The sequence below is a fragment of the Ictidomys tridecemlineatus genome, chromosome 11, assembly GCF_052094955.1.
Source record: "Ictidomys tridecemlineatus isolate mIctTri1 chromosome 11, mIctTri1.hap1, whole genome shotgun sequence".
Classification (NCBI taxonomy): Eukaryota; Metazoa; Chordata; class Mammalia; order Rodentia; family Sciuridae; genus Ictidomys; species Ictidomys tridecemlineatus.
Window position 1 is genome coordinate 23,116,901 of NC_135487.1, and position 16,923 is coordinate 23,133,823.

Consider the following 16,923-nt stretch of genomic DNA (forward strand, 5'->3'; position numbering starts at 1 on the left):
GACCTACCCTGCTATTCCCTTAAACAAGCCCTGGCTGGCCTAGGCTATTCAGCTGCTCCTGGTCCTGAATCTTCTCTTGCACAGGGACTGACTTCCACCTGGAGGAGTCCCTAGCATGTAATGCTCTCCCAAAGGAGAATGCAAGGAAGTTTCACCTTTCCTACGTGTGCTGGTTTCTCAAGCTCTGCTAAAAATCACAGTCCACATCTTGCAAGTACATGTTCAAGGTTACTTGCCACTTACCACCTTCTTCCTGTTCTCATGCACCAAACTATGACCTTCAACTTGCTTATACCCATGGCCTCTAACCCTGCTCTAAAAGCAGAACTTCCTCATCTTTCTCAGATATGGTGACCCTTTGGCCCTTTTAATTTTTTCCCTTTTCCACTTTATTAGGTCTCCCTTGCTCCCAGTCCTGGCCCCACAGAGAACCTCCAAGTTTCAGTGTTGATCCCCGGAGTTTCCATAACTCTCTGTCCTCCTCCTCCTCCCTGGGAATTGGGAATGGGGTGAGGTATGCGGAGATCAATTTGCTGAACTTACATGCCCATCTAAAGCCCAGTGGTCATCTTTGAACTTATTCACAAAGATCTCCACAGGTCCTGTAACCTGGTAGACTTGCAGCAGGAGATGGAAATCTTCTTTCTTGTAATATCCTGGGAAAAGAAAGTTTGGAGAGTGGGTGGTATACTTGAAAGAAGTATGAAAATCTCAAAATCTAAATTTGCAGGTAAATGGGTGTGAAGGTTTAAGTGGAATTTCACATGTATCCATCGATGGAAACATTCTCTGCACACCTGTGAGGAGGTGAGTATACTGTCACATGTTAGTATGGGCTGAGTGTGAGTATGTGCAAGTGTGTGCAACTATGTGTTAGTAACTAGACTACTGGGTGGAGACTGATCCTGTTTATACATGCACACATGAGATTGTGAATTTTTGCATTTTGGTCTGCCATTAATACATATATATGCTTAGAGTTCAGTGGGTGCAGGAAGACCTGAGGGCATGCACGTGGGGTAAATGAATGTGTTTAAGACTGTATTGGAACAAATGTGGCTGTGTGTATGTGTGACTATGAACACATGGGGTCGTGTATCAGCATGCTCATTTACTTGTGCATTCATCAGTCTATCATCTATTGAAGAAACACTCGCTTTCTAAGATTTTTAGTTTTTCTGGTTATACAAACATTGAAGATTGAGGAGATTTTTTTAAAAAAATGCAGAGGTACATGAAGGAAAAAAAATATTCCCTCCTGATCTCATGACTAAGCAATAACCAATGTTAACATTTCACTGTAAATGATACCAATTTTCTTTATTACAAATACATTTTTTCATTTCAAAAACTGGAGTCAGATTTTGAACGCATTATAATGGGTGCAAATCCCTCTGAGGTTGACATGGTATTTTATCTAGCAGATATGACATAATTATAACACCTATTTTATTTTTTGGAAAATTTCTATTTTTAGCTTTTTGTAGAAAAGAACCCTCTAAAGAGAACATCCTTTATTAATAAGTGTTGGACTCTGTCCATATCAATTTCTATGATAAAAACTGTTAGAAATGTAATTGATGAGTCCCGTCACCTTCAAGGACCTTGATGTGAATTGCTCAACTCACTTCTAGACTCTACATATTTTCCTTGGGTCTTCTTGCTAGACGTGACCTGCGCTGAGCTTTATCACTTTAAAAGCTCTGAGCTAATGGGGTCAGTGGAAAACCACACTTTGTGTTCATTTTTTCCATGACTGCCGAAAGACACATTTTCTTTGATTGATTGCTGTGTACTTGGGCTTCTGAGAATTCTCAGCCCCATTTTTTGGTTTGGTTTTAGGGATAGAAGGATAGAACTCTCTCTTCTAAGAGCTCTTTACACACGGAAGTATTAATGTTGGTCATCTAACCTTTTCATTAGTGTGTGGTCAAGATGAACAGACATCCCCTCTTTCCCTGACCACCAGGCACAAGCACCAGCCTCCTGTGCGATGCGAGATAGTAGGCTTCCTGGTGAAGGGGGGAGCCCACCCACCACCTTCCCACCCGCCCTGCTTTGTGGACATGGTCTCCTCCTTACCAGCCAAGTGCAGCTCCACACCACTGTGGTCAATCATGGTGGCGTTGACTTTGCTATTGGCAGCCTGGAAGCCGGTCACTCTGAGCATGGCTGGCTGCTTCTTCCCCTGGTACTCATAGGCCCCTTTCCATAGGGAATTCTTGGCAAAAACATCCCCAGGAACTAGAGGAATTGAGAATCAGGTGTGAGAAGGATTTGTGTGTGGGGGCATAAATGGGGGCCAGCTGAGGAGCGATCCCAGCTCACTCAAGGAAGCTGTTTCTTCCCCCAGTGTCTAACACGTGGGAAGGGTGGTCGAGTGCTCTGGCTCTCTTGTGATCATCCCGAGTCTCAGAGTGGATGGGTGGAGGGAGTTGAAACAGTACATCAAAGAGATGTCTGTACTTCCATGTTAATTGAAGCACTATTCATATGCGTCAAATTAGGGGAACAACCAAAGTGTCTCATTAATGCATCAGCAGGTAAAGCAAATGTGGTAAACATATGCATTCAGCCTTGAAAAAAGAAGGAAATCCTTTCATTTGGGACAACATGGATGAACTTGGAGGATATTATGCTAAGTGAAATAAGCCGGGGACAGAAAGAACAAATGCTGCATGATTTCACTTAGATGAGTGAGCTAAAAACTGAACTCAAGAAAAGCAGACAGTAGAATGGTGGTTACCAGGGGCTGGGCGGGAGGCAAGATGGTCAAAGGGTATAAGATTTCATCTGGACAGGAGGAATTACGTTCCAGTGATACATTTCACAGCACAGTGACCACAGTTAATAATTATGTATTGAATATTTCAAAACTGCTGAAGGAGCAGGTTTTAGATGCGCTCACCACAAAAACACCCAGGGGAGGATGTGTGAGCTTTATTCATACAACAACATATACTTGTTCCACAACTTCCCATTGTACCCCATAAATATATATGTTTATTATTTGTCGATTAAAAGCAAAATATTAAAAAAAAGAAGAAAGAAAGGGAATCACGAGACAGTGAGAGAAGGAAGAAAGAAAAGAGAAGAAAAAAAAAGAAGGAAGGAAGGAAGGGGTTTAAAAGATAGAGAAAGGGGAGAGAAGAGGAAAGTGCCACCAGTCTAGTCTGGTAGGGGGAACGTGAGCTGGTGAAGTGAGAGGGCTCTGGATTCCAGTCTGAGCTGTCATCAGCAGTTACTTGATCATGTGCAAGAGCCTTGACTTCCTCCCTGTCTAGGCCACACCTGTAGTTCAGCTAAACGGGGCCACCCCCTCTACCTCAATGTCAGGCTAAACGACTGAATGCTGCAAACTGCATGTTACACCATGCTGAGCAGTCACAGCACCTAATGCACGATGGCTACTAAAACTGTCATTTATCCTTGTAATCATTCTTGCAGGCAAGAATTCCAATCCCTATTTTACCAAAAGGCGAATTGAAGCTTTAGTGGAGACGCACATCCGCCTAAGGACAGAGCTGGTCAGATAGCAAAATGGCACTAGAACTGAGTCTATGATGCCAAATCTGGCCTTGGTTCCTAGTGACACACAGGCTCATGTGGTGCTGTTATTTGGATCTCAAATGCCTGTGTGGTAAAGGACTGGTCCCCAGTTGGGCAATATTGGGAGTAAGTGAGGCCTGGTGGGAGGGTTTAGGTCACTGGGAACATGCTCTTGAAGGGGGTTGTAGGACCCTTCCCCTTCCTCTTCTTGTCTCTCTTTTGCACCTCAACATGAACTTGCTCCTTCCATGATGTGCTGCCTTACCATAGTCCCCAAAACAAGAGGTCAATCATTCATGGGCTGACCTCCAAGACCATGAGCCAAAATAAACCTTTTCTGTTCACAAGCTATCTCAGGTATTTATTTGTTACAGTAACAGCAAGCTGACTAACTCAAGTGGTTAAAAAAAGTAGAAGGTTCAAAAAAGGCATGTGATAGTCTGCATTAATTTTGCATTGGTCAGACCACATCTGTCATTCCATCAGTTCTGGAACTGTCTTTGAAAGACACAATACCAATCTTAAAGAGGTAACAATTTCCAGGAAGCTCCCTGGGCAGGACCTGGATCTAAGCCTATGCCATGGGAGCAATTCATGGTGCCAGAGCTCAGAGCTCTGGACATGTTTCTGGGAGGCCCTGCCTCTCTCTTCTGATGAGGTTTCTGCTTCCTTCAGTCTCACTTACTTCTAGGCTGCCTAGGTGGGGAGGAAGGTGGGGAAACCGTGCCCTCCCACTGGAACTCGTGCGCGTGATTCTGGCTCACTAGGCAGTAGAAACAACACAGGTGTCTTGAGCCAATGGTCTGGACAGTACATACCCGAGGCTTGAGTGAGTGGCGGCTCCCGGGCAGTGTTGATGGGTCTCCCACTGGGCCGGACCTCTGCTGGGGAGAGAGAATGGAAGAAAACAGCATCAGCCTCTGGTCCACACTCTTTTGGAAACTGTGTGACACGAGGTCAGTGGGTCCTCTTTGGAGTGAGACCTGCTTTGGACTCAGCTTCTTAGACAAGGAGTGTGGCCCCATCTCAGAATAATAAAACAAAGAGCTGCAAAGGAAATCCATTGCACCAGTGACAGTTATTAAAATTTTAAATGAGGCTTTAGGAGATAACCATGTATATGATTTTTTTATTACTGTGTTAAATAACTAGGGGAACAGTATCTACCATAATCTTGAAGTAGCCAGGAGAAAGAGTGGAAATAGAATTACCATATGATCCAGAGGTCTCACTCCTGGGTATCTGCCCAGCGGGACTGATGTCACTATGCCCAAGTGATGCCAACACTCCCCTGCTCATTCAGCATCATCCACAGCAGACACGATATGGAATCAACCCCCTTGTCCATTTTTACACACACACACACACACACACACACACACACACACACACACACGAATGCTATTCAGCCTGTTAAAAGGAGATGTTGTCCTGACAACATGAGGACAGTAAGTGAAACAAGCTAAGTAACTCCTGCATGAGCTCACTTCTTTTTTATCATCATACAGAAATAAAAAGAAGTTAAACTCTAGAAGCAGAAAGGAACATGATAGTTCCCAGGGGCTGGGGCAGTGAACAGCTGGAATTGGGGAGATGTTGGTCAAAGGGTACAAAATTTCAGTTAGACACGAGGAACAAGTTCAAGATTTATTGTATGTGGTCGTGAACAGCTCAATAACAAAGTATTGTATATATGAAATTGCTAAGAGAGTAGCTTTTAAGTGCTAATTAGCTTGGTTCAGCCATTCCACAACATATACAGATGTCAGAACATCATGTTGTACACATACCAATATTTATTTGTCAATGAAAAATGAAGCATTAATTGGATGAAAAAACTAAAATCATGAGGCACCACTTGGCATCCTTTTTGGATGGCTGTGCTAAAAATGATGGACAATAATAAGTGTTGGCAAGTATGTAGAGCAATTGGAACCTGAGTATATATGCTACTGGGAATGCAAATGGTGCAGGCACTGTGGAGAACAGCTTGGCAGCTTCTCAACATGCCACATTCTACTTGTAGAGGTCTACCCAAGAGAATTGAAAATATTCACACAAAACATACACATTTGTTAAAAGTAGCATTTTTTTCATAAAATAGCCAAGTAGAAACAACCAAAGTGTCCCTCAATGGATGAATGGACAAACAAAATGTAATATAAACATATCATAAAATATTATTCAGCCATTAAAAAGGAGTGAGATTCTGAGACTGCCAAAACATGGATGAATGCTGAATACATTATGCCAAGTGTAATAAACCAGGCACAAAAGGACAGATGTTGTATGATGTCACTGACACAAGATATTTAGAATAGGCAATTTCACAGAGATGGAGAGAAAAACAGAGGTTACCACAGGCTAAGAAGATGGGAGTTATTGCTTAATAGGCACAGAATTTCTGTTCAGGATGATGACAAAGTTCTGGAAATGGATAGTGGTGATTGCTGAATGATACTGTGACTGTACCTAATGCCAATGTACACTTAAAATTTTATGTTGTATACATTTTGCCACAACAAAAAATGAATAATGAATATATTTTTAAAAAGAACCCATGTATCATCTCCATATGTGGAAAACACATAAAAAGGATAAATATGCCGTATCCCAAAATATGTGCCCCATACATATGCACAAATGTGTCACTTCAATTTTAATAATTAAAAAAACTTTAAAAAGCAAATATTGCTTTCTATAAATAAAATTTACAATAATCCATACAATGAAAATAAAACAATGTTATTCTGATCAAGACTCTGATCATCACAAGTCTCTTTGGCAGGCAGGATGGCCAAGTAGTCAAGAGCATGGACCCTGAGGTTAGAATGTCAGAGTCTGGATCTTTTCCTTTACCAGCTGGTGACCTTGGGCATATGACTTAACCTCTCTGTGCCCCAGTTTCCTTATACATTAATGGGACTCACAGGATGATGAGGACTGAATGAGCTAACTCACACAAAGTGCATATGGTGTGGTCAGCTCCTATAAGAGAGAGTTCAATTCTATTCCAGCCTCAACTGATGCTCTATATTTGACCCTTTCACTTAAGGCCAGACTCAAACATCACCTTCTCCAGGAAGCCTTCCCTGACTCCCCCCAGGTTTAGCGCCCTCCCTCCCCGTTCCCTCGGTGTTCAGCGCATCGCTACGTTCCTCAAGGTACTGTTACACCTGAAAACACGTCTGTCTCTCTGCAAGTCAAGTCTGAGCTCCTTTCAGGGCAGGGCTGTGTCTTCCAGCACTGAGTCCCGCACAGTGATGATGCACAAGAAATAGAGAAATTGTGGATGGAGAAGAGGGAGGGGCTGGCGATCACTTGAGGAGAGAGATGTTTGCTGACTTGAACTTTATGCAGTGTCCATGTACCGGGATGTCACATACGACCTCAGAAATGTGCATTATTTTTATGTATTAGTTTAAAAAAGTAACAAGGTGCGGGGGGGGGGGGGTCCTGGACATCTTGGGTGGGTACCGTTTCATCAAGTTCATAATCTGTGTCATGTGTCCTTCTGATTTGGTGGAAAAGCGACCTTTTCTGTGCCTGGTGATGAGCCTGCCCCTGCAGTGTGCTTAAGTACAGGCAGAGGTGGCGAGCTAAGCCTTGGGGTTTGCCAGGCGCCTCCTTAGACTGCTCTGGGGTGGTCTCCTGGAGACACAGTGCCTCGCAGGATCTGAGCCAGGGTCCGGCTGCTGGAAATCCCGTTTATTCCTTCCTTTCGCCTTTTCAGCCCAAGCACAGCGTCCCCTCTGGCCTCCCACCCGGGGGGCTCTGGGCGGGCTCACTCACCCAGGCAGATGGGCGGCTTGCCGGTCCAGCTGCCGTCCGCCCGGCAGGTGCGGTGCTCGGAGCCACCCTTGAGGGAGAAGCCCTCCTGGCAGGAGTAGATGAGCGTGTAGCCCATGGAGGGCAGGTCCAGGGCCCCGACGTTGGCATGGGTTGGTGTCTCCGGCTGCTTGCAGTGGTGGGCTGGCGGGAGGAGAGACGTAGCGAGACCTGAGGGGATGGGGTCTTCGGGGGCCTCCTCCACCATTCCGGTTCCAGATGGAACGTTCCCTCCCTTTCTTTCCCTTCTGGGTCCTTTCCTGCCCAGCACCCCTCCCCCCCAGACTCCTCCCCAGCCTCAGATTTGGTCAAGTCTAGGAATGGCCAAGATGGAGATGGCGTGGCGGATGGCTTGGCCAGCCCTGGGGGAATCCAAGCCTGCAGCACTGCCTACGGGACGATGGAGTCACTGTGGTCAGAGCCTGAAATCCCCGGACCCCCAGGACGGGGCCTTGTGCTTAGTTTTTGCTGCCACTGGACAGATTTTGCTTTGTGAAGGCAAGGAATTGCTTCTAATTCCAGAAAAGCTTTTGTGTGGAGACACCTGTGAAGCCCCAGGGGGCAAGTACCACAAAGAGGTCGGCACTGGTGGGGACAGAGCCGAGTGCTCCCTGCCACTCAGGGCACTCAGAGCATCAGCGCATCTCCCAGGTGCCCACAGGCAGGGGGACGCAGGTGGGGGACACAGGTGGGGGCCGCACTCACGGACGCAGTCGGGCGGGGTTCCGCTCCAGGTCAGGTTGGGCAGGCAGGTCCTGGTGGTGGAGCCCTGAAGCAGGTATCCTTTCTGACAACGGAAGAGCACTGTACTGCCAACCTGTGGCAAGGACAGAGGGTCCCATCATCCCTTTCCAGCCAGTGACGCCTGTCCCCCGCTGCTTACTTGCCCTGACCCAGCACCTGCCCACACTGCTGCCTCTGCCTGCAACCCTGGGCGTCTCTGCCTGGTTGACTCTCAGGTGAGGCGGTGGTGGGATGGAAAACATGGTGTACAGATCACCGCTCCAGTGTGTCCCTTTCTTCTATAAACGGTGAGTTTCCCAAGGATGGGAGACTTGCTTTCTTTACGGATGTCCCTCCCCCAGCAGGGCTCTGGGCTTTTTGAACATCTCACTCACAGAATAGCCCCTTCCTCCACTTCTCTCCTGCTCAGCTGCGTTCCCCACTGTCACCTCCACTAGCTCCTAACTGTCCCCCTCCATACTCCTGCAGCCACCAGCCCCACCTCCCCTTCTCCAATCCACTTGTGTGACCACATCAGTTTCCTACTCAGCAAATCAGACTGTACCACTTCCCAGCTCAGATGCTCCTGTGTCCCTGTCACCTCCTGGAGCAAATTCCAATGCAACATGAAACTCCATGATTTCCACTCCTTTCCATACCCAACTTGTCTTCCTCTTAGATTTCATCATTTGATTCAGCAAACGGCAACTTTATCCATCCAGTTGTGCAAATCAGAAACCTCAAGTCATGTTTGACTCTTTCCATGCCTCAGTCCGACCCATGGTCAGGTCCTCTTAGCTCTGTGGAAGGACACTGTGCCCCGAAGCCTCCATGTCTCTCCCTGCTGTCCCTGAGCTTGCACAACATCACCCTTACTTTTCATGTGAGTCACCTCCACACAGCGTCCTGCTTGTCTGAGTGCCTCTATTCTTCCCCCCTCTGTCCTTCAGTCTCAACTTGGCAGCCCAAGTGGTCTTTCAAATGATGTTGCTTCCTGTGACTTTTCAAATAAAACCCAGGAGATGACATTGGCCTCAGGGCCCTGCATGGCCTGGCCCAGATCCCCTCCTTGCCAAAATTATTAGGAGTTATCTGAGACGTACAAAAAGATGCACAGAACTGATGGGGATGGGATCACAGGGCATGTGATCACAGAACGAGCTCCGTGAATGGAGCCGCTGTGCCACTGAAGGCTCAACTCTGTGGCATGGTGGTCACAGCCCCTGCTCCTTCTCCGCCCCATCCCTTGAGACCCTCTCAGTGGTAACCATTCTCCTGAATTTTTCCTTACCCTGATAATAGTTGTCCTATCCCATCAATGTGTAATACATCTCCAAACAGTTTAATTAGTCTTACTAGTTTTCATCTGTGCATCACCGCTGTCATTAATGATGCATCTCCAGGATGCATCCGTGTTACGTAGAGCTGTGGTGCATTCATTTTCACTGCTGTGTAATAATCCACTCTATGATTATATTACAGTTTTTATTATTCCCTGGTGACATGTGCAAGACTGTCTCTAGGCAATAATAAAGTTCCAGGAGTGGAACTTTTGGACCACACAGAAACTTCTGGTGAGGTGTACTGTGTCTAACCTCAGCAGCCACTGAAGCTTCCACACCTAGCCCAGACCTCAGACTTCACCTCTCCTCCTCGCCCACTGGGCTACAGACTGGCTGAGGGCCTGCTGTCCAGCCTCACCCTGATAAGCCCTTCCCTGCCTCGGAGCTCCTGTGCCCTGGCCCTGGCTCAGACAGGAGTGTCACCTGGCTTTGCACAGGATTGCCCTTCTCATTGTGGAGGCCGCAGTTCAAATGTCACCGTCAGGAGGGCTCTTCCCTAACTACCCTACCTAAAATAGTGACCACCTTGTTCAAGCCCCCTTATACCACATTATGTGATGCTTGGTGCTTGTGGAAGTTATCTTGGTAGTTGGATTATTGTCACCATCTGGGCAGCTCCTCAGGGCAAGTCCCTCGCCTGCCCACTCACCCTGAGTCCCCTCATCTGGAACTGCTCATGGCAGTGAATATCTGCTGCCTGAGCACAGATTGAAGGAGTAAGTGATGTCACCTGGTGAGGGCCCAGTCTGTCCTTCCCAGGTTAGTCCCTGACACCTTCTTGGGCGTGTCTTGGGCTCTAGCTAACTGTCCACCCCCCTGCCTTTCTGCTTCCTTTCTTCCATTCACCCCCCCCACCCCAGGCCTTCCAAGACTCGTCCTCCCATAGCTCCTTCTGAAATATGTGAGGGGCCTCCATCCTCACAGGGTGCTTCATACACTTAATATCATCCTGCAAACATTTTCTATGTTTACAACACCATTATCATTTATTGGCTACACAATTTTGCAATGGGCAGTTGCACTGTAATTACATTTTATCATAAATCTGATGTTAGGCATTTTCTATTATAAAGGTACACGTGACTTTCACGTGTATTATTTTCTTGGGAGAATTTCTAGGAGTGCACTCATCTGCCTGCTGGCAGACATGCCTCTGGGGTGGCCCCTGCTGGTTCCCACCACCCAGAATAAGCTGTGTCTGTGGCCAGGGTGTGGGTGCCTTGAGGACAGGAGGTCTGACTGCCTCACGCATTTCAGTATTTCCACAAACACCCACCCCAACTCTGGGGTTGCGGGAATTGTTCACGCCCTGCAAGCCGCCTGCCTCCTCTGCCTCCCTGGTGGGCAGAGCTATTCCAGTTTCGAAGGGTTCGATAAAGCAGAACACTTTTTTCCTCCAATTTCAAGTCTTGTCTTGCCCCCGTGCTGTCCCCAAGAAGGTCCCTGAGTCTTCTGATGCTGTGACAGGAAGGGACAGGAGGCAGGAAGGCCCCGTCTTGGCTGACCTCCTTACCTGGTAGCCTTGGGAATTGTTCTGTATCCCGAACTGTGGCACTCCGGGGTCTGCGCACATGGTCAGCGTGGGATCTGGATGGCCAAAACAAAGAAGCAGGTCACATGGTTACCCACACTTTCACCGTGCCGGTCACCCTGACAGACGAATGTAGAAAACCAAGCCACATCCCGATGCCCCTGCCTTCTGAGGCTCTGCCTGCCCCAGAGCCCCAGCTGACTGCTGATTCCCCAAGACATTAACTCTGGCCATTTCTCATCCTGCTCCAAGAAACCTGAAGGAAAGGGAAAACAGCCTCTCAGGTCGCAAAGATGACTGCCCCGCCACCTGCCCAGCCCCGCACTCAGCCCCACAGCCCCCTCACCTATGCAGCTGGGCTGGGTGCCACTCCATGTCCCATCCGATTGACAAAACCTCCTTGGAGAGCCCACCAGCACCAGAGGAGGGTGGCAGGAGTAGGACACAGATGACCTGTACGAGAAGCCTCGGTCCTCTCTCCTCCCACGGGGCGGGACCCCAGGATCGCCACAGAACACAGCTGGGAAGACAGGGGAGAAAAGCGGGTCTCAGTTACTTTCTAGAGCCCAGTTGTCCACCGGCTCTGCTTTTGTTCTGCGTCCTTCCAGGTTCCACTTGAACTCTGGGACGACAGCTGCTTCCACCTGTCTCTGTGTTGCAACTGCTAATCTCCTGTCCTTTGCACATTCAGAGAGCCTGGCAATTACTGTCCAAGTAAAGGAGTAACATCTCAGGGAGTGCAGAATATGGAGGCAGGGCTGTGGGTGTAGCTCAGTGGTAGGGCCCGTGCTTAGCATGCTGAGGCTGTGGGTTCAATCCCCAGTATGGCAAAGGAAAAAACAAAAGACCAATTTTTGTGCATATCCCCTTCCATTCCTTATTTGGTTGTATGTATATCTGTGTTTGGCTACAAACTCAGTACCCACATGACTGCAATCTTGTTTCATTCACTTAATATCATCCTGCAAATGTTTTCTATGTTTATAAAATTATCATCATTTATTGGCTACACAATTTTGCAATGGGTAGTTACATTGTCATTACATTTCTGGAAGGTAGTAGGGAATGAACCCAGGTGTACTTAACCATTGAACCACATCCCTAGCCCTTTTTATTTTGAGACAGGGTCTTGCTAAGTCGCTGAAGCTGAGTTTGAACTTATAATCCTCCTACCTCAGCAACTTCCTGAGTAGCTGAGATGATAAGTGTTTGCCACTGCACCCAACTGTAATTACATTTTATCATAACTCTGATGTTAGGCATTTTCTATTATAAAATTATACATGACTTTCCTTCCACACATATTATCTTTTTAAGAGCATTTTCTAGGAGTGCACTTATCTTCAAAGGTTTGAGCATGGTCTCAGTGAGATATAGTGTCAAATTTCATTCAAAAAGGTTGACATTTACACTGTGGCAGGTGTGTATGAGTGTGCCCATCTACTGAGATCATGTTAACATCAGAAATATCATTAAGCTCAATTCACAATAGCCAAACTATGGAACCAACCTAGATGCCCTTCAATAGATGAATGATAAAGAAAATGTGGTATATATACACAAATGGAAAGTTACTCAGCATTAAAGAAGAATGAAATTATGGCATTAGCCAGTAAATAAAGAAAAAAAGCAATAGTAAAAAAAAATTCACCACCAGTAGGCTGGGATGCGGCTCAGTGGTAGAGTGCTTGCCTAGCAACTGCAAAGTCCCAGGTCCAATGCCATGGCAAAGCTCCCTGGCATCACTACAAACATCACTTTATGCTATCATGTGTGCACACACAGCCATGAGGTTCATTATCACAGGCAAGATAAAATGCAAGATGAACCTGTAGCCTATGCCCTGGAAATTGGAGATTCTGAGCTGACCAATCAGAAGCAAGCTAGAAGCCGAGTAGATAAGATACCGTAATATCTGGAAGAGACAACTCCATAAACAAGATATGCAAAGGCTGACAAAGACCCGCTCAGCCTGTCTAACAAGCAATGGGATACAATTAAAAGGATGAGATATCTTTTTAAACTCCATGGGCTTGTAGATATTTTAAAATATTGGCAACTCCATTGTTGATGAGGGTGCGAGTCTCAGCACCACATAAAAATAAAAATTAAAGATATTGTGTCCACCTAAAACTAAAAAAATTTAAAAAAAGAACCATTGCTGAAATTGCAGGTGGAATGTAAATGAAGATGCTCTTTCCAGAAGGCAGTTCAGGGCAACACGTGTCAGGAAGTACAGGGGCCTGCCCACTGGCCCAGCAATCGCATTCCCAAGACTCTTCTATGAGAGTGAAGAAATGTTATTTGCAGGGATGTTTACTACAGAACTACTTCTAACATGATTAAATTGGAGACAATCTAAATTCATCACCAATAGGAGGAGATTAAGCAAACTGTGGTGTGGTGTAGGAAATTCTTTAAAGCCATTAAAAATGATGATGCATAGATCTGCATATACTAATAGAGAGAGGTGTCCTTATGGCCCATCAGTGAATACAAGTCATGAAATAACATGTACAGCATGATCCAACACCGTTTATAGAGACTTGTGTGTGTATCACTATATATGAAAAATACATGTGATCCATGTGGAGGCAGAATCCAAGCCTGACTATGGTTTATCTTTGAGAAATATTATTTTCTAATATAGTACAATTTTCTTTTACAATGTCCTTAATTCATTATTTGCTTTGTGAGTGCGTGTGTGCGTGCGTGCGTGCGCTGGGGATTGAGCCCAGGGCCTCACTCATGCCAAGTATGCACTCTGCCACTCAGCTATACTGCCATCCCCACCCCCACAGTCCCCATCATACATTGTTAAAAAGAAATATTGGCAACTCCATTTTTCTCAATAGGAAAAGCAAGGTTGCTGAGTCCACATTCAGTGCTGAGACTCAGTGAACTTTCAATGACCCCTGGTGGTTGTGTGAAGTTCAGAGGTGTTAACCATGAACCAAATGCCTATGTCCACTTTTGGGCTGCTGGCCCTAATCCCTGATGAAATTCCCAACTGAAACAAATCTTAGAGGTATTTAAACAGTGTCATGAGCATGTAATTTGCAGAATTACAAAAATGTCGATTAGAAAGGAAAAATAGGTTTGTTTACCCAAAGCATGGGCAAGAAGAAAAGCTTCCAGAGCCCATTCATGAGGTTGTCAAAAAAAGAGACCCACAGTTTACTTCTCTGGGGACCTTGGTCAGGAACGAGTCCTGGAATGGGCTTGGGGCTCATCAGGACAAAGCTGGGCCAGGGGGATAAAAGGTAGCATCCCACCAGAAAATCAGGGACCTCCAGTAGTCTTTTCCATGCAAGGGATTTTCCACAAAGATGGGCATGTTCCTAGCACTGGCTGTCCCCAAATCTTTGGGTACTGCCCCCTTTAAGTAAAGAAACACCTTCCTCATCTGATTTAATTCCTTTTCATTGTGACTCCAGACACTAGTGACAAACTCTTCCCTGGTTTGGGGCAAGGGGCTGCTTACTCTAGGCTTTCCCCCAGCGAAGCTCTGTGGAGGGAACGGAAGGAGCCATCAGACAGGATGCACCCCAGGTCCCTGTGAGCCACTTACGGAAGCACTGAGGCAGCTCTCCGGTCCAGGATCCGTTTCCTTCACAGGTGAGCACCGCTGGCAAGGAGAGCTGGTACCCTTCCAGGCAGGCGTAAGTCACACTGGAGCCCCACATGAAGTCAGATCCCACCACTTTCCCGTTGGGGATGAGCTGAGGCGGCTTGCACATGATAGCTGGGGGACACCAGAGCAGGCCGAGTTCTGGTGCCGTCCTGGGGAAATCAGCCCCCCTCTCCCCACACCATCATGGATTCCCCTGGGTCCCCTGCACCAGCTGGGAGTCTGAGCCAAGCAGAAAGAATCAGAAAGGACCCCTCCTACTGCAGGAGCTCTGATCTTGCATCTGAAGTATGACCACCCTGTCTTGTCTCTGCACAGCCCTCCCACCGATGTTCAAATCCAGGCCTCACCTTGGTATCTTCCATCTCCCACCTGACAATATTCAGGACCAGTCCTCACCTTGGTCACTTTCCCCAGAGGATGGTAGGGCTCTGCTTGGCCACCCCTCCCTTCTAGATACTCCAGGCCCACGTCTCACTTGTGTATCCTCTGGCCCTCTGTCCACATCTTCAGCCCTCAGACACACCTTTGCAGACTGGCTTGGTACCATTCCATGTTCGGTCCTTGGTGCAGCTCAGCACAGACACCCTGTGTGACTCCATCATGTAGCCAGGGATACACTGGTATGTCACAGTTTTGTTGTACCTGAAGTCATTGCCCAGCCGGAGGCCGTTGGCTGGAATCCCAGGGTCACCACAGTTTATGACTAGGGTGAGAGAGAGACAGTATTGTTGACTCCCAGCCTGAACCCCACTTCTCAGCATTCCAACGCCATGCCTACCACTCCCTGCATGAGTCCAAGGAGGAAAAGTGTCAGATCAGTGACGTCCTGTGCCCTCCCAGCCTCCCAGCTGGGCAATGCCCATTGTAAAGTCCACTGAGTCAAATATCCCTGACTGGCCTCCCCACTCCCTGCTCTCCCTGCCCACACCATCTTTACGTGACCCAGAAACTTGAGCCTTAAAGATCAACCCTCTTATTTATAACCATCCTGCCAAGAGGAAGAGGGCTCTCACCTAAATGGGGCCCAGAGAGAGGGGATTTCTAGGTTGAAGAGCCTGATCTGTGTTTGTGGACCACGTAAGACAGTTTGCCCACCGAGTGCCTCTTATCATCTGCTGTTCTGCCTAGGAGGCCTCTGTAGGCCAAATGGCCTAGAAGCAATGGTCACATCTCTGTTGTGGTATCAAGCAAGGGTGGATCTGATAAGCTGCTGGTCTCAGAGCTTGACACAGACTTCAGATGGGCTTGAAATCACAGACTGGACTTAGGAAGGGAGAATGTTTTCAGATTCTCTCATCCCATCTGGGCTCCACTTTGTCTGACTTTCCGGGTAAAAGGGTCTGGGTGACCCCTGAGAGGAGCGAGGAAGGGAAGCCAATGCTCAGGAGCCAAGCCACATCTGGGATGGGCCCAAGGAGGAGAAGGAAGGAACAAAGTTGGTGGATGGTGGCAGCTTTAAAGCAGAAAGGGAACCAGGCTGAGCCTGAGAGTATTGAAGTCTCTGTCTCTCCTTCCCTTCCAGGGATGAGATGATCAGATGGAAAGCAGCAGGTGGCCATCTCCATCCAAAGGTCCTTAGGTAGAGTAGGATTTCTTTCCTTTTACTTTTCTACCCAAACTAGATAGAAATGTATATATTCTCACCTCTCTGAGCCTCAGTCATCCCATATCAGAAATGGGACTACTAGAAGCGACTTCATGGGGTTGTGGAGAAAATCAAATGACATATACATATCAAACAAAGCCCATGGCTCCTGGCTGACACACACGCATGCTCAATAAGCAGAAGCTATTTGTATGCGTCTTACTCTAGCTCAATCCCACCCTTCCAAGTAGTTTTCCCAGGCTCCCACGGACCCGCTTCTTCAGCAAGGAAGGGCCAATTGCATGGGCCACCGCTTGCCTGGCTCTCACCTGTGCACTCAGGGTCACTGCCTGTCCAGGTGCCGTTGACAGAGCAGTGCCGGCTGAGCAGGCCCGTGGCATAGTAGCCTTCCCGACACTCGTAGACAATGGAGCTGGAGAACACCAGGCCGTCACTGAACATGACGCGGGCGTTGCTCGGAGTCCCAGGGTTCCCACAAGAGATCACTAGGAAGCCAAAACAGCACATTATTCACCAGACAATGGTGGTGCCACCTAGGGGACCGAGGACTGCCTGGCACAGAAATCCCTTGCTACCTAAGGACCCTTGGATGGAGACGTCCCACCTGCAGTTTTCCCATCTGATCATCTCACCTCTGGAAGGGAAGCGAAGGAGGGACAGATATGTTTGATTGTTTTTTTATTTCTAAAAATTTTGTATTTTTTTAAAA

The 16,923-nt window shown here is 47.3% G+C and overlaps 1 protein-coding gene across 6 annotated transcripts in view; it reads right to left on the reverse strand.

Annotated features, from left to right (window-relative positions):
• Positions 1 to 16,923, reverse strand: part of Csmd2 (CUB and Sushi multiple domains 2) — a 542,274-nt gene that overhangs the window by 5,661 nt on the left and 519,690 nt on the right. For 2 of the 6 annotated variants that reach the window (XM_078025877.1, XM_078025880.1), the window contains 10 exons: positions 16,523 to 16,699; positions 15,132 to 15,311; positions 14,546 to 14,719; positions 11,321 to 11,494; positions 10,957 to 11,030; positions 8,083 to 8,194; positions 7,342 to 7,521; positions 4,368 to 4,433; positions 2,083 to 2,244; positions 544 to 656 (listed from right to left, as the gene is read on the reverse strand). In XM_078025877.1, the coding sequence (XP_077882003.1) occupies positions 544 to 656; positions 2,083 to 2,244; positions 4,368 to 4,433; positions 7,342 to 7,521; positions 8,083 to 8,194; positions 10,957 to 11,030; positions 11,321 to 11,494; positions 14,546 to 14,719; positions 15,132 to 15,311; positions 16,523 to 16,699 (1,412 nt within the window). Of the gene's footprint in view, positions 1 to 543; positions 657 to 2,082; positions 2,245 to 4,367; positions 4,434 to 7,341; positions 7,522 to 8,082; positions 8,195 to 10,956; positions 11,031 to 11,320; positions 11,495 to 14,545; positions 14,720 to 15,083; positions 15,312 to 16,522; positions 16,700 to 16,923 lie in introns of those variants that run through there. The other 4 variants (XM_078025879.1, XM_078025878.1, XM_078025881.1 and 1 more) reach the window with 4 other exon arrangements.